Genomic DNA, 22,321 nt, shown 5'->3' on the forward strand with positions numbered 1-22,321 from the left:
TTTTCTAAAGGTACAATAACCTTGAGCAAAAGTACCATAGTTTCATGATATGACAGGAACAAAGGCTACTACTGCAGCTAAAATTAATCAAATAACATAAATGCCTACTGTATCAAATAACGCTATGAAATTGATTGCATTATTTTTGCATTATTTCTGGTCACACACACACACACACACACGAATATATATAGATATATATAGATATATAAGATAGATATATATATATAGATATATATATATATATATATAGAATATATATACACACCAATAATATATATATATATATATATATATATATATATATATATATATATATATATAGATATATATATATATATCTATATATATATATATACACATACATATATAGATATATAGATAGAGATCCAATGAAAATACTGTCTCCAAAGTTAAAATATTCTTGAGTGTAGCGTTAGCTTTAGATAGAAAAACATAATTATTGCATGTGAGCTAGCTTGTTTAGTTTTCAGCACACATTTTAGCTGTTAAGTTTGCTGAACAAAAAGAACAACACTTGGCATTTTAAGAAATTTGAACTCTTAATATTGCCTGCTTTTGGTACTCAACTTATGTATCTAGAGGGTTTCTAATCGGGCTATCGTACACAGCTGACTGACGGCTAAACATAAACCAGAGCAGGAAGGGGAGGGGTAAGGGCAAAAAACATTGGCAACGTATGGCACGCTTGTTCACTTAATGCATTACATGCCACAGTGGCAGCATCGGGCCACCAAACACTAAAGAGTTGAGAGCTGCACTCCTTCTTGGCACTCTTGTTTTTCTAAACGCTGGTGCTTTAGAGAGGAAAAAATCCCTGCAGCTGGAGGCCAGTGTAGGCAAAGTTTTCAATGTGTTAGTGACTCTATGGCACACGTGACTTGACTTATTTCTGCTACAGAAAGGTATTGACTAATTTCAGAACGGGCAAACATAACACTTTAAAAGTTACTGATTGCACACATCACTCCGGGTTAAAGTTACAACTGCCTATTTTTAGGGCTACAAAAGATTGATTTTGGAAGTACAGCCCATAACCTGGAGAGTTTTACCGATTGTTGTGTTTAGATCACAGTTGCCCAATTTAAATGCTAATAAACACAAAGCCGTGTGACAGATAGGGCTCTGATCTGGGCAAATAACAGGTTTGCTGATGTTTCTGTAACATTTCAGATACATTCAATCACCTGAGTGAAGTTATTATTCAGAAAACCACATAAAGTCATCTAAGCCATATTTTTAGTGGAGTTATTTTGGCTACAAACTCCTTATCCTGCAATACAGCTTGTTGATACAACTTTATTAGGTTAGGTGCGGTGCTCTGCATGCATTGGAGTGGATATTCCACATATAAAGATATTCTGTGCTGTATTTTAAAATGCAGTGACAGCAGTGCGTTCAGTTGCTCTACAAAAGTGATAAAAAAATAAACAACATGTTGGACTGAAATTCACTCTTCAACATAGCATCCTGATATCCACTCATAAAAATAAATTCCTGACTTGTGAGAAAATGTTTTTATATTTCCAACAGTTACAACTCTTGTCTTAAAAATCCTATTTGATGTCAGCAGTACTAATTTGGGCAATCGTCTCTTTTTTCCTTTTTTGGTATTTTTTGTTCTTTCTAAAATAAAAGTTCCATTGATTTATTTTGAGAATTGTCCAGGTATCTCTGCTGCTTGAGTGGAGCAGGTCAGTGGGTGGTCCTTCAGTGTGACCCAGGACAGATTCCATACCAAACTTCCAGGCAACCTCTGAAGTTGGTCTTAAGAAAACCATCCTCACACGTCTTTTTCACACGTTCATTTAGTGCTTTCCATTCTTCTTTCTATCCTCTAACCCAACAAAGTGAATCATAACGTTTAAACCAATGACTAATTAAAACTACCCAACTTATGTTCCAACAGTATATTATGGTCAAAGATGTAACCCAGAGGGTTAATTTGTATATTTTTAATTAAAAGTCTAGGTTGTATTGAAATAACTACTTAAGTCCATTGTATACTGAAATCCTGCAAACAGGGCCATGCCTGTGCGATGCTTCATTTACTTGTGGCTGCACTTTTCTTAGTTTAGTTCTCAGTTTTTACCTAATTCCAATGTCCAAGCATCTCAACTTATTAAAATATAAGTTAAAAAAATACTAATACTGATCAACATTTGACTCACCTGCCTGATTAATATGCAGTACAAAGTTGATATGACTTCTATTCCCCTAATTTGGGTTTACTTAATTTCTTGCTTTTTGCTTCTAAACTTTGGTTGACTTGTTGCAAAGCAAGACAAGGCAAGTTTATTTTTAAACCACTTTTCAGTGACGAGACAATTACAAAATGCTGTACACATGTGCTGTTTAGCTTAGGTTGTAGTTACATGAAGACTTTGCATGTGAACGCCTTAATCTTGTCCTGAAGTATAAAACAGTACAGTTGAAACATGTTTTACTTGCTTCATGACTTTATGCTTATATTAAATATAATCCTAAATAACGTTAGCTGTTGAGTCCTGCACATAGCCAACATTTTTTAACTGCGTACCAGCAGCTGTATTTCATGTAGGTTTATCATAAAGCAAGAGTGAGTCTTCTCTAACGTTAAATTCCAGCACATAAGCTCTATAAAGTTTGCATCGGGCTGGATGTAATATTCTGCATACACTGTGAGACGCAGCGCTGCTGTAATGTGTGATAATTAATTCCAAATGTTGCGGCCCCCAAATTAAAGCCAGTGGCTTCAGCACAAAGCAGCCTCCGCTTATCAGCCCAAAACAGGTCAGCGTTCGATACCGCCTTTTTTTATTCGCCCTCCGCTCCTCTCCTCTCCTCTCCTCTCCTCTTCTCTCCACTTCACCTCCCCTTTCCTCAGTCCCTCCCACTCTCCCCGCATCCTCGGCGGACATCTTCTCCCACTAATCCTCTCGTCACGTAAACGACGTGGACTGGCAGAAAGAGGTGGAGAGGAGTCAGGAAGGGAGGGAAAGAGGAGAAGGAAGGAAAGTAGAGACCGGCAGTCGTGCTCCTCCATTTAAGCCTCTAAAAACGCAGTAATGTGAAAACTACTTGTGTTCATTCACCCTATTGCAACTGTTTATTCTGAGTTTTCTATCTGTGCATCAGTACCGAGGGCCACTGATATTTATCTCGCCATCTGTCCGATGTTGATTTAGTTTTTTTTCCTCTCTGTGCCTCACAGCGTTAACTGCAACCGAAGCAAACTGAGATGGAGCACATTATTATTTGCTCTACATTGCTGGCAGCTGTATATGTTAATATTAACATGCATGGCTGATGAACAAACCTGCAAATAGTTTTCTTGGGAAATTTGGAGCAGACGTGCTTATCAACATGTGAGAATGAATTTATCCATCAGATGAACGACGGTATTGGCTGCTACCCTGAAGAATAGTGAGAACTGACGTGTTCATGCAAGACTTCGCGTCTTGCTTCATCTATATGAATGAAAATTTGTAATGTTTCTCTAAGAGTATTTTATAGGGACAGTGAGATTTCAATGCATCAGGTTTTTTTTTGCAAACGTGCATGTAAAGGCTCCGATTTGAGGAAAAACTTGGATGAGTCAGTGAAACTGCTCTGAGAACTTGGAATGATCCAAAGAAACAAAAATGATTGCCGTTTTTTGAGCTGTGCTGAAAGGGAAATTAGCTCTCTTTCCTTTGATTTTAAAGGGAGGAAACACTGAAATCGTGACCTTTACAAGTCTGTAAGAGAGAGGCTACACAACATTGGTTTTCTCATCAAAATCACTGTGTGATCTTTAAGTTGTGAAAGGGAATAATGCATGAAGCCAAAAATAGAGAAGCATTGATCTCGTGCTATACAGTGGTACCTTGACTTGCGTGTGTCCCTACTAACACGTTTTTCGAGATAGGAGCAGTCGCTCAGCCAATCTCTTTTGCTTTGACTTGAGAGCAAAAAATTCGGCTTACAAGCCAGCTTCAGACATCCCACCACAAGTTGTCGGGAACGCCACAGTGAACGCCGCACCAAAGTAGCTACAGGAAAAGCAGCTGCAGGCGTAGCAGCACACACTGCCTTTTACAACAAGTGGGTGACACATGGGAGGCTTCTTTTTTTCTTTTTACAAGAGAGATAAAGGAAACATGTGGAAGAAACTTTCAGACTGTATTCAAAAGTAACCCCAGAAAAAGTTACAACTGAGTTTGCAACGGCGCCAATTTATGACAATTGGCTAACTTATTTCAAAGACATTCTGAAAGGGATGAAAAAACAGATTACATTGGACAGGTTTGTTTTTTAAAACAGATAAAAGTCAGGAAAGCATAGCCAGAAATCAGTGAATAAGATTGAGTTATTCAGTTCTGTCGTTTTTCTCCACTTCAGTCAGCATCTTAATGCCGCCTGATATCCAAGCTAAATGCTGTACATTATATTGTACTAAAAAAAAAACTGTATTTCAGTACATTCTATTCAATAATGTTTTATACAACACTGTTCATTACTATTTTTATTGAAAACTATGTAACAAAAAATGCAGTGTTTTTTTTTTTTTTTTGGTGGTCCAGAACAGACTAATGCCATTTCTACACATTGCAGTGAGGAAAGCTGATTTAATATACAAGTAATTTGAAATACGTGCTCCATAATGGAACAAATTAAACTCGTCAGTTTAGCCACCACTGTATTTGGAATTTAGTTGCCCTATTATAAACAAGTAGTTTTCCTTTGGGTTCATTAGTCTCAGAAAGATCTTGCCATTTTAATTCATTCCTTTAGATTTAGTTCTGTTTCCTGTTTATTCTAGATTTTTACCTGAGGTCAGTATTAGTCTTTCTCCGTGGTTATTAGTTTGTCTTATTTCAGCTCCACCTGTGTTAATTAGTTTCCCTCCCTCATTAACCTGCAGTTAATGTCATTCTCCACTCTTCCCTCAGTATATAAGATCACAGGTTTTCATTCTTCATTGCTGGACTCTATCACTCTTTTTCTCTGTCCGGGGTGCTTGTTCTGTTCTCTGGATACATTGCTGCAAATTGTCTTTTGGTATTATTCCTTCAATTCCCTATGCCGCTCCAGAGTTCCTGTTGCAACCTCACAACTTCTGAATAGATGCCGTATAAAAGGCTATCTTAATTCCAGGGCCCTCTTGAAATAGGATTTTCAATCTGAGTTTTTTTTTTGTCTTGTTAAGTAAAGGATTAATGAAAAATAATGCATACAAGTTGCCTGTTGGTGCATAATCTACACATACTGAGGATCTATTGTAAGCACCTTACTGAGATCTAACAATTGTACTGTGTTATGCTGCCTCAGAAACAATGGATTGTGCAGAAATCTGTTTTGTAAATAAATTTAAAATCCCTGTTTAGCAATACTGAGGAACTGAGACATGAACATTCAAACAGACCAGGGGTGTGTTTTAACAGATTAACTTGAAACAATAAACTGGTGGAAGGCAAGAAACCACTGGAAACACAGACAAGAACCACTGAAAAGGTTGAGGGCAGGTTTGCGGCTGCAGACTGAGAATAGACTCTAAAGTAAAGCAACTAACCTTCTCAGAATCCAGACAGGGCTCCTGGATCTGGGATACTGTTCCTCATTCACATGTGGAAGCCAGTGGGAAGGGTTACAGCTTGAAATTATGTTACAGGAGGCAGAGGTTTGGTTTAGAGTAGCACTGGCTAGAAATGCTGTGGCTGAAGGGCCGAGTATAAAGCGGTATCCCCGGACAGGCTTGAGTCATACACAGAGGATCTGAGGCCAGTGGGAAAAGGCAGGTTTTGTTGGTCAAGAGATGCAATTGAGGTCGTGGTGCAGAAATCAGAAGCTTGGTAGATGTCCAACAATGGCAGGGCAGGAAAATCCAACGAATGTGGTTGAGGTCAAAACAAGACATTTAGATATAGTAAGAATGCTGAACATCTGCTGGAAAAGGTTTCTGATAACCTGACGCTGTCTGCAGCGGGTTTATAAAGGGCAGGAGACAGGTGTGTGAGATGAGCTGACTGAAGCGCAGCAGAGGGGCAGACTTACAGGTGTTGTAAATTATCCTGATGACAGCGGGCAGAGGATACGTGTTAGAGCGAATCTTGTTTTTTTCTTTTGGATAAATAAAAAATAGACTGTGTGCATTTCCACACCTGGCAGAAATATATATTTTTATGGTGTTTAGGTATGATGAGCTTGCTGCTGTTTGTAAATTTTCTTAAATACACGGGTCGTTATTTGGCTTCTGCAAAAACGTGATGGCATGCTGAAGAGACAATGCAGTCATTTGGATCAGCTGTGTCGTATCAGGGAAATATCCCAAACATGCAGGACAGTTGGCCCTAAACACCAGGATAGTGGGGCATCGATCTAAAGGGCAGAAATAACAACCTCCTCCTTATCTTGATGCAGCATGCAAATCATAAGAGTGTTATAGGAATGCCTGTCCCAATTGAGATCCCATGTTACCAAACTTCTTCCCAGATTAAGTCTTGGAACTGGGCACTGACAGCATGAGACTCTCATGATGAGATGACCTTGAAAAAAAAATATTTCATGGTAATTACACCAATATTTAAAAAATCTGTACTATAATTGGTTATGTTAAATGGAAAATTATCTGTATTGCTGCAAAATAATTACAGCATATTGGTCATTACAGTTATACTGTTATTTAAAAATGTTGCCGTTTGCTAACGCAATAGTAGCAATCTGCTTGGTCTGAGCTTCCCGTCTGAAACTGTAGTTTTAAGCACTGTTGCCAGCTCCTCTGCAAGGAAAGCAGATCACCTAATCTGCATAAGTGGCCTTATGCATATAATTGTAATCGATGCTGTAGGAGAATAGAATAATGTTGCTGGAGAGACAGAAGTGAATTAAAAGACCCAAAATCTATTCATAGAGATAAATTAACTTTCTTATGTTCATTCTTGATGTTTTTTAAGTCACAGTTTCAACCCTCCTGCTTTATTCGGGTTTGTGGCTGGAAAAAGTGACCCAGAAGAATTCTGGCAGACCTTATTTGTTTTTTGTTTTTTTTGGTTTGCTGATTTGTTTTTAGGTTTCTTGAGTAGTAAAAGCAGCCCGCGGGGTATGTGTAATTTGCTGTCTAACATCTTCTGCTCTGATATACTGCTGCATGAGGACTGGGTCACTTGAGGGCTTTTGGATAGAAGAGGGGCCCTCCTCTGCCTACTGGTGCTAATAAGAATAAAATAATATTTAAGATCACATCCAATAAAGCCAGAAAAGTTAGTAGATATGTTGGATTTTGGAAAAATACAACAATAAACTGTATATAAGATAATATGTTAAGTGAGGGGTCTGAATATTCGCCAAATTTAACAACCAAATTGGCAACACCCATTTTAAAGGGGACATATCATGCTTTTCAGTTCTTCCTTTTTACATTAAAATCATTCAGTTGTGGTCTATATGAAGTGGAACTACAATGTTTTGGTCCTAATTCCTTGTTAATTTACCCCCACGTTCCCCCTCTTTACCCCTGTTTTGAGGTCCGTCTGAGAGCAACTCGTTTTGGTGCTATCTCTTTAAATCTAAAGTAGACACTTCATACCCTGCCCCCCTTCAGGTCGCTGAGCGTTCAATTCGACCCTTTTTACCATTTTTGGAGTATTCTAGGGGACGGTGTAATGAACAACTGATGACTTATTAACTTGTAGCTTTGGCATCCTTGAGCTTGGACTCCAAAATCACTCCATGAAATAAATATGGCAGACCTTGTTAAGAAGCAGTAAACTGAATGGCTTGAAAAATACGACCCAATTAGAATATTAAAAATACCCGGTGAGGTTCTAGACAGACTACATTCAAATTTTCTGCATTCCTACAGACTCCAAGTACAGAACAAAATGTATTTGAGGGCTAAGAAAGTGGATTCTGCATGATGTGTTCCCTTTAAGTAGCATTACATTAACAGGAGTGAAGGGTGGTGCTCCTCTAGTTTTACATGTCCTCACCGTCCGTGTTGTTTGCAACCAAAAATACACTAAACAGACAAATATATCTTCCTAATTAGTGAAAATTTTTTTTGTAAAGTACACTTCTTTCATCTAGCTGATTGGCAGTGACAGCACCAGGTAGGGAAGGTGTAGCATTGTGTTATTTTATGCTCCGTGCAGGTGGAAATTACTCAGAGCACTCTATAAGTCTCCCTGGCATCACATTAGAATAACTACAAACCACAGGAAGAATATGGTGGAAATTTTGATCAGTTTTTAAAACCTTGGTTTACCTTGATAGTGGTAACCAGTCCATACCTACATACTATACTGAATCTTAGCGAATTGTGAACAAGGTGCCTGTGGACTGCAGTGAAGTTGTTTGAGGTCACAGAGGTAAGCGGCAGATTTTAGATTCAGCTCTCTTAACAAGGCCAGTTGTAATGTTTTTTTTTTTGATCTGATATTTTTTATTTTAAAAAGGTTTTGAAAATAAATATTTAAGCTTGTAATATTTTTCACCTTTTGAGAAAATGTCTATTTTGAGATCACAGTTAGAAACACATTCCACCAGTAAGTAAAAATATGCAAGCTAACCTAAAGGAAGAATATTATAGAAGCTAGTTTACACTGTAAGTTTATTTGCACATAAATAAGATCATGCATGCAAATGATTCATATTTAAAACATCTGGTAGTGTAGTGAAAAAAGGATAACTGTTGATACTACAGCCATATGAATCAGCTGTGTGTTCAGTGGTGTGTTTTCAAAGGAAATACATGTAAGATGCATCGAATAAACATGGCCCAACAGGCTTGTCGGCTGTCATGCTCCAACCAGGTCCCAGCTCGCTGCTGCATGAGGAAGGAGAAACTAATTAGAAATGAACCACAGCTGTGTTAATTAGTTTCTGCAGGCATTGTTCCCTGAGGCGTTGCCCCTCGTCTCCCCCTACAGCCGAACAAAACACCCACTCTGCAATAACTTAATACGGTAAATGTTCAATCAGGGTTTATCTGCGTTATTCATTTATTGCTCCCCGGATTTACAAACATACCTAACGTTCATATTATAGGCATCAGCTTGATGTCAAGTTAGTCCACAAATTGCCCTTAAAAGCAGATCAGACCTCAGCAAAGATCTAAGAGGGTCATATCGAGTGATCCAATTGGCCCTCAGGGTTACAGGGCGGGGTCTCTTCCTAACGGCCTACAGAAACCATCTCATCTTTTATACCTTGAGCAACTGGAAGCCTCTTTTATAGGTTTTAAGAAAGCGATTTGTACAGAGTGGATGTATAGGCTAATGTGTGGAACGTCTTTTAAGGTTATAGATAATGAAAATCAAGATTGGTCACTGAAATGAAAAATGTTAAATGGTTCTATCAAAAGTGAAGTCAAGAATATCCATGTTGGGAAAGTAAATAATCACTAGGCAAATTCCCTGACTATGGCTCTCCCTGTGTTCTTCTCCTTTGTTGCTCTTTAAAGAGTACAGGAAATGCAAGTCTCTCCTTGGTAGTTGAATGCAGCTAGCATTTTTAACCCTACAGAGCTGTAGCTATGACAAGATGACATTCTTGCGTGTTTGAATGTGTGTTTGAACATTTTACTGCATAGAGAGCACTGTGCCCCTCCCCCTCCCTTTCTAACAGCCTGTTCTTTTACTCCACCACATGCCAACTGAGGCGAAATTTGCAATGACACTTTCCTGTCCAGAAAAAAGCCGTCTGCTACTACTGTTACACAAACACACATTTCCCTCCCCTCCTGCACTGAGTCACAGTTGTCTGCACTACTGTACCTCGAGTTTCTCTCTCTCTCTCTCCTCTCTTGAGTTACAGTATGTTGCCTTAGAAATTTTTTCATATTACTTCTTAGTTTCTTTTACTCTGATTAGTAACGTCCTTAAATTCAGCGGCTCGTCTTGTCTGATCTGAGGTCTTTCTTAATGTTTACATTTGTTGATCTCATTTCTGTGGAATCTCCCTTAGGTGTTATGTACCTTCTAATCCGATTCTTAAATGCTTTACTGTTTAGAGTGGAACAAATTCCTCGTGCAACCTTTAAACTAATAGTGCCAATAATCTGAAGATTATTCTGTTCATTTATAGGTATGTTTTTAAACTTTTGCAACCACAAACTTCAACTTATTTTATTTGGGTTTTATGTAATACATGTAAAAAGATGCCCAACATTTTAGTAGAAAGATAATTACAAATGGATATCAACATTGTTTAGAAATATAGATTTGTGAAAACTGTGGGGTGCATTTGCATTCTGCTTCCTTTTCCCTGATACCTTGAGATGAGGTTCTTATAAACCAAATGGTTTCAGATATGAACTTCCCCGGAGGGAAACGTGGTGGTGGCATAATGTTGTGGGGAGGATTTTCTCTATGGACAGGGAACCTGGTCAAAGCTGATGAGAAGATGAAAGCAGCCAAATACAGAACAATTCCGAATGAAAACATGTTAGAGGACACCAAAGACTTGAGACTGGGATGTAACGTAGGTTTATCTTCCTCCAGGATGATGACCCTAAACACACAGTGTTAAAAACAATACAATGGCCCAGTCAAAGTCAAGACCTGAATCCAATTGGGAATCTGTGAACCTTAAAACTTATGTTCATAATATGGTTCTGCAGTCAGACTGTGCTTGAGCTATTTTGTAAAGAGTTTGTAGAGTTGGAAAATGAATAAATTTCTAGATGCTCAAATCAAGTAGAGAAAAGCTTTAAAACACTTGCAGTAAAATGTGCTTTTACGAAGTACGACTCAGTGTTGCTGAATGCAAAACCACCAAATCTTTATTATTGTAAAAACATGTAATAAAATGTGAAAAGACTTAATGAAAATGAGAAATTTTGCATAGCACTACATATTTTAATAGACTAGATAAGATATTTTTATATGTTACAATATCATCAGCATAAGTGGTTGTATGTATGTATGTATCTCTGATACAACTCTCAAATTCCTACTCCAGAAACCACACTGCTGCTGTTTTGTTTTGTTAAATCTTCTACAATGTTATGCAACTATATGTTTGGTTAACAGTAATTAATAAGTGTCATAACCAATTATTAACAATTGTAGTAATTTTAACAAAAAAGTAGCAAATTTGGGGCACCACCTGATTATCAGGAAACAATAATCAACATCTCTCAGTCTCTGTCAGTTATTGTTTTATGAATACCTGCATGGTGAAATGCGGTATTATGAAATACTAGATGGAGTGAATTCATGCACTGGCCTTCTCAAACACACACATATAAAATACAGTATAAACACAAACAATTTCTCTAAAAAAATACAAGATTTTATTAACAAAATACAACTTCCAATTAAAATACTTTAGTAAACAAATTCTTTACGAAGGCTTGTAATTTTTAACTAACTACTAAGTAAAAAGAGAAAAAAAACTCTAATAATAAGCTTAAGAATAATAATTATGATCAGAACTAATACGAATAAACTAAACAAAAGCATTAATTATCATCTCAAGATCACTTGCTGTGAAGTTTTTTAAATTTTCCTCAAATGAATAAAACCAGGTTCTTGCTATCTGTTTTAAATTATGCTCCAGTAAAAAAGATTAATCAAATATAACTCAGATATTTCTGAGGGTACACTTCTGCAAGAGTCCAAAATCATCCTGTTCTTGTTTGATGTCAGACATACCACTGCCCGGTGCAATAATCAAAGAATCAGTTTTTTCTGGGTTCAGCAACTAAAGTAGTTATTATTCAATCACTGCTTATTGTTTGTTAAGCAGGTAATCAAAGAGGACAGTTTGTGAACCTTAAAAAGCTTAAATGAGCAGTAAAGCTAATTATCCTCAGCAAAAAGATAAGAAACCTCACCAAACTACTGAATTATTTGGGCTAAAGGGAGAAACTATCCCAAAAGAAAAATGGGTCCCAGTATGGAGCCCTGAGGAACACTATTGAATAAAGTGATGAACTACCAAAATGCTGGAGACAAACATATGGGCTCAATTTGCTGGACAGGGAGCAAGCGTATAATGTAATATCCGGTATTAGCAGCTCAGCTAGCAACAAAGAAATTAGCACTGCAGATACTATGTAGCAACCCCTCAAAGTCCCACTTTCACCTTTGAGTATCACTAATACAAATCTTAATGGGTGGATGAGCGCTGGCTCCGTGCTACGGTTGATTACGCTGCGAACAGAACAAGCTTTGTTGTAAACACAGCAGAACTAATGGTGGCCGCCGTCTTAGCTTTATCAATAGCAGCTGGGATAAAGAGACACAGTTCAGCATATTTATAAAGACTATGTGGACATATTTTATACAGGTTAGTGAGAGGAAAGGAAAGGAACACTTAAGCTCCCCTTACTGGACTATCAGTGTTCAAACACATTGAAATAAACAATATTTAAATTGTTTTACCCTAAACTAATGTTCTTTCCCCAGACACAACCTCATTATGTGAACTGTTTTGATGAACAGGAGGGCACCTTGAGTACAGCATGTCCAATGAATGGAGAAGATGTTGCAACCGCTTTTGATTTAGTGGCTGGAACGAGTGAATGAGTTTGTAATTAAAGACAAGACATCTCTTCTTGTAGACTCTTTTACTCAGATTCTTTCAGCAGGAGCTCAGGCACTTGATGTTATTTTGGGCAGGGGTAAAGTCAACGGTTACACAAACAGTCCATATTTTACTATGGATCAAAGGATTTTGATCAGCCAGCGAGATCAAAGTGCATGTCCTCCCCAATGCAGTCTGTGGAGAGCTGCGGTAGCGGATGAACTCTGCTCCACTCTCAATTTATGCCTCTGCAACGTCACTGGGGGTCTAACTGTGGAAAACTAGTCCTTCCTAGGAGCAGTCATACTGTGTATTCAGGGATTGAAGAGTTTTTACCAGTTTCTTTTGTTCATTGTGTGTAGTTCAATTCTTGTCTCTTCCCATGGTTGGACCCAACAAGAACGTCTACCATCTTTTGGCATTGGTGCCTTGACATGAAAATGTTTTCATCACACAGTTTGAACACTTTGATGTTGTTGCTCATATGTTTTCTAAGGCCTCCACAAAGAGACACAAGACATTAAAGTGGTAAGTAATGCGCAAGTGGCTTTCCTGGAAATGCATACTGTTGTGAGAACCTCTAGAACCACCGTACATTGCATTGACACAATGTTGTGAAACTTTGTGCTTGTACCACAGACACAATTAGCCATTTTTATAAGTAGGCTTATTAGCTATACAATCGTGTTCATTCTATGTTATTACTATGCATTCCATTTATAAATGTTTTATAAATGGGAATCAAATATTACGATGTGGCCCTAAATCCGAGTGGGAAAATGTTTTCATGCTAGTTATAATCTGGAAAACAGTAGTTGCAGACGATGTTTACTGCAAGATTTATCAACACATCTGGTTGTATTAAAAGAAAAGTGTTTAAGAACTAAATAACAAATATTGTTAATGACTTAATCCAAAAATATGAGCTGAAAGTGCAGCTCTATATGGTACCCCGACTTCCTTAAACATAGAATTGGTGCTGAGAAATAAACCGTTTATTGGGTCTGGTACCCAAGCTTGTGGAGGTGGAAACACAAAGACCCAATGATAGGCAAACACTAGCCGCAGTATAAAGCTGCAACAAATTTTATCTTTCAGAATCCTTTTTGAGGGAAGAATATTGTAGATCTTGAAATAGAGATGACCATATGGAGTCCAAATTCATTACAAAGGAGGAAAAATAATCCTTTTAGTATAGTGCTGAATCAGAAGCTCTAAATCAGACATCAACTTCAGCCATAATAACTCACAGAATAAATTCTGGCTGTCCACCATATGGGGACTACCACTCTCCATTTCTTGGTCATGAAAACAAGCAATAGAAAACTCCTGTAGTCCACCAACTGAGAAATATTTTGCCATCCCTTATGAAATGCTTCCCGTGGTGGAGAGCCATGTTGTGCATATTAAAATCTGTAACTGGGCAATAGTCTCTGTAGCACCCTGATGTCAACCACTGAAACTGAATTCAAATGTATATATAACACCAACTTGCTCACAGTAATCAGTTATTTCATTCTTGGTTATATCTCCTTGTTTATTTTATTGTTTGGCAAAGCAGTAAATCATTTTTATTTTGCCACAGGCGCCTGAAATGAGAGGTTAGGATTTTGGTTTGGCTGAAAACGCATTAAGACATTATTCAAAAATAAATACATGCTTTCGCAATACCTTGTAAGCTGACAGTCCCAGATAACCTATGGACTTAATTTGATCATGCTTTGAAAACTTATTTACTTGTCTGGTGGTAAAATTGGGCTTTTGTGGCTGTGGACGCTAAAGTAGTCACTTGGATTAAGATGTAAAAAGTCTTCAATTTTAAAGTAACACATTAGTGAAGCTGGTGAATTTGGATTTTACAAGAAATAATAAGAGCAATAAGAGAAGAAACTTGGGAATAAAGCACAAACTGCTCCTTTATGCTGCTCCGTCCGTGCTGCACTGCCGCACACTTCACAGTTAAATCATTCATTTGAATGCTGAATGAAAAAGACTTGTAGTTTAAGTTGATAATCCACCGTGAGTTGTTTAACAGCACTACACTCTCTTCTTCCCACGCATTTCATTCCACACCCCTCCAATATTTTTAATTTTATTTTTTTTAAACCTCCATTCCATTCCCCTTCCATTATTCCATCCATAAACTCCTAACACCCCTCGCAGAGAAACCGACGGGACACCTGCAACTTCGACAAGGAGTTCACCAAGATGGCCGTGGACCTCACGCCGACGGACAAGCTCGTCATCATGAACCTGGACCAGGACGAGTTCCTCGGCTTCTCCTTCACCAACCCTGAATATGTGGCTCCTCCCAATTAATGCAATATAATGGACCTGAGCATACAACACAGAGAGGTAGAAAATAAGGTTCTAGAGTAAAATTGAGGTGTATATATATATATATATATATATATACATGTGTGTGTATGTATATATATATATATATATATATATATATATATATATATATATATATATATATATATATATGTATATGAACTCCACAAAAACTGCTGTTAATTTGTGTGGTAAAGCAAATGTTTGCTTTCCTTTTAGATGTTCCTTAGATTTGTAACTAATCCCAAAGAGTTGGTAATAATTGATCACAAGCTTTGAGCCCAAAATACGAGAAAATAAGGGAAAAATTCTATTGAACCCAAAATGACTGATCTGACTGACTACTGATCCAGTTCTGAGTGCTACCCTTTTACAAATACTAATTTTACACTGAAAAAATTAAGTTTTGATGGCACCTGCATGTCTTCAGGGTATTGGTCTTTTTAAACCTTTCAACTGGCCTCAAGATTTTTAACAGTTTTAAGTCCTTTAATGTGATCTTCTTGTGTTTGTCTTCATTATTTAAACCGAGCAGCTAAAGCGCTGGTTTCATAAATCTGGTTATGACTCATGCCATTTGTCCCATTTCACAGCATAACTGATGTGCCATGATGTTATGGTAGCTATGTACAGTTTTGTATGTTTTCACGTCTTTGTAGAAACCAATGTACAGCAGGAAACTTTGTAACTACTGATACATGCATCCATGCTTTTAGAGTTATTGTTAAAAGTCATTTTTGCAGCTATTCAGCGCAGGAAGGAATAACGATGTGTCCAGGCTTTTTTCTCCATTGTCTACCCAGATGGGCACCATGAACATTTTGTCCATTCTGTTGTGCTTTGACCCTGAATCTGTAAACATGTCGCACCATCTAGAAGAGAGGACGATGCCTGATTAGCTACTCTCACCCTTTTTTTGCTGTTTTTCTTGCTGAACGTGACATTACTTTTTCTACACCCCATTCCAAAACTGCGTCTTTGTTAATCGTTGTTTTTCCTGGACATCAATCATACTTCTGCCAAGGCCTCCGCGGCAGCCACGTTTGTCATGAGATGGGAGCTTGAGCAATGCAACAGACAGCAAAGGATTCTGCACGCATGCACATTGAAGCAGCCTGTGAAGCACATGTGAGCTGCTTTGACAGCACCCAACTGAGTGATTTTACAAACAGCAATAAGAGGAGGAATGCTGCCATTTTTCCCCTTTCGGCAATACATTTACTGATATCTGTGTTGATTTATTTAAACATACCGTGCCTTGCAAAACTATTCATACCCCTTGTAACTTTGCACACTTTGTCTTGTCAAAGTCTCAAACCTCAACGTATTTCATTATCATTTTATGTGCAAGACCAACTCAAAGTAGTGTGTGATTATGAAATGAAGGAAAATATGGCTTTCAAATATTTTACAAATGAAAATCTGAAGTGTCTCTGGCCTTTCTATTTAGCCCCCCTGAGTTCAATACTAGTTAGAGACCTTTTGCTGCAATTACAGCTGCTCGTTTTTTAGGCTTTGCCTGTATAAGCAGATCTGGTGACTTTCTAATTCTGGACATAATCTCCTTAGCAACAAAAAAAAAAACTTAAGCTTGATCTGTTTGAATGAAGTGTATCTTTAAACATCAATTTTCAAATCAGATTTAAATCATTACTACTGAATTTGAACACTTAAGTATGCTTTATATAACCCTCTGTTTGGGTTGCGGTTGTGCTTGAAGTTGAAGTCATGTCCCAATCTCAGATGTTTTGCACCTGTACCAGGTTTTCTTACAGGATTGTCCTGTATATGGCCCCATCCATATTTCAGTGAACTTGCAGCATGTGTCCATCACCATGTTTCATCATGGAAAAGATGTGTTCTGCGTGATGTTTGGAATTAGTTTTCCACCGCACATTGCTTTGCATGTAGGTCAAAAAGTAATATTTTGGTCTCATTTGACAAAATTCTTCTTCCATATGTTTGTTTACCACGAATCGTGGTCAACTGCAAACAGAATATCTTATGGGTTCTTCTTTCCGCTCTTCCATATATGCCAGATTTTCAAATAGCTCTTTGTTTACCACTAAATTCAATAAGGAGTTAAATGAAGGCAATTGCTGGTTATTATTGAATGTCATCAGTTTAAAGAGGGATAAATTCAAGCATGCAAACTTTTCAGATTTCATTTTTGAAAAATTATGAAAACTCTTTTTTTTTTCAAGTGCACACTAATGTACATCTTTGTTTTGGCAACTCACACAAAATCCCATTGAAATACATGCAAGGCATCGTGTCTGCATCTACTGCCAAACCGCTTGACCACGTTAAAGGAATTGTGTGAGAGGCCGCAGTAAAAAAAAAAGACAAATAGTTCTGAATTAGAACAAATGCACGAAAGCCAAGTTCTACCTTAATAAAAAAAAAAAAATCTTAGCGTTACGCCATCTAACAAACTAATAGAACAAAAACAAACACAGTCTGATCCAAGACTTGAGTCTGACTTGGTGAAAGCAGAGCATTGTAAAATGTCTGTGGACTCACATCAGGCGTACACTGTAGTCCACTGAACGGAGCTAGATTTATTTTTTAATCCAGCACAAACTGTATCTACATTAGTGCGTTATAAATACCGCGTGCTGTTAATGTACATATTTGTACATACACCTTCACAGTGTTTCATCTTTTGGGAAATTTAAGTCTGCTTTTGTTTTGGCTTTGGATGTTAAACATGTAAAATGCTGTCAGATATGTGTAGTGCCCTGTTACAAGTATACAGCTGTATATTTCGTCCTGTTAAGAGTGTAAATATCTAATGACATCAAGACCCTAAAGCTCTCTTTGGGTTACCCCACAGCTGCCTATTTATCCGTGTGATCGGCTCAGTGAACTCAGATATGTTAAGTACTAAACAAATCGCTGCTCTGTCCTTATTTCTCTAACAAAAGTGTAAAGCTGAACTTTTTTTGAATAAGCAAACAACAAAGCAAGTTTAAATCAGAAAGCTTACGGGAAACAATCAACCAGTACTTGGTTGTGTTTGAAGTATACTATGCATGCATGTGATAATCTCTCTCATATCTTGTTCCATACAATACAGATTTATTCTTTAATAGGTGTAGGTGTGCAAAAAATGCTTTATAGGTCATAAATAGATATGATTTGTGTTGCTTAATCTATGATTATGATTATTATGCTACTTATTTACAAATGTAAAAGGACTATGCCCTGCTGTATTTGTACATATAATCTGCTTCTGAATGATGCATAGGAGGAATAGTCTTCCATTTCTCAATTTGTGTTTATATGCAGGGGAACTGATGTGTTTAGGGGTAAAAACGTTATGTTTAATCAGAATATGTGTTTAATATTCAACCACAAAAAAGCTCTGTGTGTTGATTGTTTCTGCTAGAAATTGTCCTGCATTCCTTACTTCCCTGTGTTTTTCCAGACCTTTTCTCTGATCAAACCTTTCAGTCTGTCATTTTATCTTTTTTTTATTTTGTTTTGACCTTTCTTATTCCTCCTTCCTTCTTTTCTTCCACCCTCCTCATTGTCTCCTCCCATTTGCTTTTCCTTGACCTTTCTACCTCTCTACAGGTGTTTTATTTTTTATTTTGGGGGTTCTTCTTTTCTTTTGGTTCTGACCCATACTTTTGTATCTTTCTTTTTTTCTCCTCCATGAGTTGCAGCCTTAGGCAGCTCACTCCTAAAACCCACATTAGATTAGGCATAGCTAAAATGAAGGCCATCTTTTGATTTCTGCTTTGATTTTCGTCAAGATTACGCTCCTAGCAACATTTGACTCCTGCACCTGACGATGACCTTTAGTTTTTCAGGGAAGATAACTTAAGAAAATGTGTTTTGTGAAACAGTTAAATGATAGAAAAATATGTGTTGTCATGTTTTGAGGGGCTGTAAAATAATAAATAATATTGAAAATGATTCATTGACTGTTTGTTTTTTTTATTCATAAAGTTTAAAAGGACTGTGTGTAACTAATTTGGGTTTGTATTAGCAAAAATAAAGTATTGATTTCATAAATATATATTCTACCTTAGCCTAATAACAATCGCAACAAAAATTAAACCATTCTATTAGCTTAGAATGAGTAGTTTATAAATGTATGGTGGTGGATCCAATGACCCCATCTTCTATATGAAGACGTGTTGTCGGTGGAGGAGGAGTAGAAAACAAGCAAAGACAATCGTAGATCATTCTATTTGCTGTTTTCTGTTGAAATGGAGGACCACCCATACTGTTTGCCCAGTGAGAGGGAAGACAAAGTGACCAAGAAAAGAAACATAAATAATCGAGAGTCTATATTGGCGCAGCTATTATTACCAGAGGGTGTGGAGACAATTCATGAGGAGCGGGGATTCGGAGGCTGCAGGCTTTCGGCTGGACAGGTAAGTTAATTCAATATAACAGTGAAGTTTATTTTGGGCTAATGTTAGAATCAGGGCAGTGTTGTACATCAACTACTTTGTCCTCTCAGCAGAGACGGCTTGTTTGTTTGTTAGCTAACACTGGACGAGCTTCGTTGCAACAGTTATCAGTTGCTATTATTGTTCACAGAAGTCATACCAGAAGACGTCCATATGCTTCTATCAGCCATATTTTGACTGTACTTTGTCCCATTTATGACACTCCGTAGTAGTTATTGCGTGCTTAACGGCGAGGCACCAGAGCAAGCTTCTTGGTCCACCACTAGATAGGAGTAAATCTTAAGTACTGTCCCTTTAAGGTTTTTATTAGAGCTACAAACAGCCAGGAAAAAGATGTTTCAGTATTTGTTGTTTATCCTATTTTCTGTCTTAGTTGTTGAAGTGCTGAGTTTTTATGCACAAAGTTGACTGAATAATGCTGAGGGATGAAGACAGAACAATCACACTTGAAACCTGGTTTTGAAATGGATAACATTAAGCTTCTAATGTGGCTAAAACCTCAATTTTGCAGCGTCCATGGGTTTTAAAAGGGAGAGAGTGATCATCTCCACAAAAGCAGAATGTTTTACAGTTTGTTTGTATGGAGTACATGGAGCATGTGTTAAAACAATGTCAACCAGCAAAGACATCAGCAATGTCTTAGTATAGCAATTGTTGCTACCCAACAAGCTCTGACAGGGTTTAAGTGCATTTGCAAACTATTCCAAGTCCATCATTGTACAAAAAGAAAGATTTTTTACGAATGGTAACAGTTTGAGACAATTGGCAGTCTTGCATGCAGTGGAGTTCCCTGTCTCAGAGAAAACAAGTCTTTTCTCACTCTACAGAGCTCAGCTTGAATGTTAGAGTTTAAAAGATAAAGACATGATCATTGCAAAAAAGGCTAAACCAGGAATATATTGTTTGTGAAAAGCAGCCAATGGCAAGCCTCTTTTCTCTAAAAAGAAGGTGGCAGCATTACATAGTTTTGCATAGTTGCTTCTGGATTACTCAGAAGATTTCTGGAACAAGATAAAACCCAAGGACAGCATTTGATGTTTGGCTATAACGTCCAGCACAGCGTTTGTCGAAAAACCAAATGCAACATCTCAGCACAAAACAAAGCTTATTCCGCGTGTCAGGCATGGTGGCGTAGGGCTGAGGATTTGGACTTGAGTGCTGCCACAGGAACTGGGGACTTTGCAGTCATTGAGTCAACCATGAACACTTCCGCTCACCAAAGTATTCTGGAGAAAATCATCTGTCTGACAACTTAATACGGTGTGAAGGACAAGATGCCCCGACAACAAAGTGAGAAACTTACAAAGTCATGCAGAAAAAGATACTGTAACTGAGAGCAGTTCTTGGTAGATAGTTTAGAAACGTTCTGAGTCGACCAAATGCATCACTGGGGTGTATTTAATTGTTAAATTATTGCATTAACTGACAAACTTTTTTCCCACGTTTGTATAAAAGATAGACATAGTCACCAAGCTTTGCATATCGGACATGCAAGAAAGGAAAGCACTGTAAAAATAGATATTTAAGAAATGTAACTTAAGTACACCTTTTTTAAATTCTAGGGTTTAAAATATTTTGTATGTATTTGTCTAGAATTATGGGGGGTTCACTTAGTTTTCCACTTTTGTTTCAATTTTCTGATTAATTATGGTGCAGGAGTTGTAGTGTATTGATTTGGACTTTTGAGGTTTGTTTTCAGATGATTTTAAAACCTGGTAAAGACTATTTATTTCTACACTAAAATCCACGGATTTGCTAACCGAAACAGTTCAAGAAAGTATAATTATTTATTTATTAATAACAAATAATCTTAGTAGTTGTAAAGTATTCATTTTCATCTAATTTAATCCAATCTCTGAATATAACCACGATCCAGAGTGTGTTAAAAGAAAATAATTTAGTCATGTAAAATGTGAAAACTGAGTTTAGGCTTTACAAAATCCCCCTTGGGTAATGTACAAATATAGGTGTTTACCATCCATTCTATATAAAATTGGGAAATATAAAATTTTCAGGAAGTGTATGTTGGTTTTTGTGAAATCAGAGGATTGAGCTGGTATCAAACACCTGTAAATGGTTAAAACAAAGAATCCAAAGAGCGACTTCTTTATCCACTGAGCCAAGGATCCAAATAATTTTAGCTCTCCAAAATAAAAGAATGTTTTGTCAGTACCTCATTCAGTATTTCTTTTACATTTATCCAATTAATTTCAAAGCATTTATTCTCATAAAACAGAATGCATGTATAGATGTGTTGATTATGATTTTTTTATATAATCTTCATGGTCCTGTAATGACCTTTCAGAAACATACAACAGAAAAAAAACAAGTTGTTGGTGCTTGATGGAAAGAAAGTAGTATGCAGCGGAGATGGTTGAACTCAGCAGCATACCGCAGCAACATATATGGAAGAAAAGCAAAAGAAGCTCTAATTTATTTCATTCACTGCATCTTAAAAGCGCTCAAGAGGGAAGCATGACAGTGGAGCTTATTGGATTTATTTCACACCATCATTTTGCTTGCCCTCTGCCTTTACTATCTCTCTCTGTGACTTGTGCAGCACCAATGAAGTTGTCATTAAGCAAAGGTATTAGAAACACTTGCTTAGATTTGAACGTGTTACTTCACCTCGCCGAGCAGGCTCGCTGGTTTTCATTCAATTACACGCAATCACACAAAAAGAAGTTTAACAAAACATTAAAGGTCATTTTGACCAGTTCTCCAGCTTTACGCTTGTTTTAAACCTTAATAATAACCTGTCTTAAATTACACATTTCTTTTGACCTCTTTGTAGGGCATTCAAAATTACTTGAATTACTTGAAAAAAGAGTGTATAATAATAATTATTATTATTATTATAATGTGCATTTGATACATAACCCTGGTGCTTGCATTTTGCCACATTTTGCCCATACAAAATTCAGTGCATAGCTTCTGGGTTTTAAGTCTTGGACGTGCACATAGTAGTGCATAAGAGTGAAGTGGAAGACAATGACATGTGGTTTTTCACATTTTCTACAAATAAAACTCTGAAAGTGTGGTCTGCC

The 22,321-nt window shown here is 37.2% G+C and overlaps 1 protein-coding gene across 1 annotated transcript in view; it reads left to right on the forward strand.

The window, feature by feature from the left end:
* The window catches only part of prkcbb (protein kinase C, beta b), a 117,490-nt gene extending 102,597 nt beyond the window's left edge, over positions 1-14,893 (forward strand). The window contains 1 exon segment of the mRNA XM_036148575.1: positions 14,674-14,893. Coding sequence (XP_036004468.1) covers positions 14,674-14,829 — 156 coding nt within the window. The 3' untranslated portion in view covers positions 14,830-14,893.
* Positions 14,894-22,321: the final 7,428 nt, after the last annotated feature.

This window comes from Fundulus heteroclitus, chromosome 16 (assembly GCF_011125445.2).
Source record: "Fundulus heteroclitus isolate FHET01 chromosome 16, MU-UCD_Fhet_4.1, whole genome shotgun sequence".
Classification (NCBI taxonomy): Eukaryota; Metazoa; Chordata; class Actinopteri; order Cyprinodontiformes; family Fundulidae; genus Fundulus; species Fundulus heteroclitus.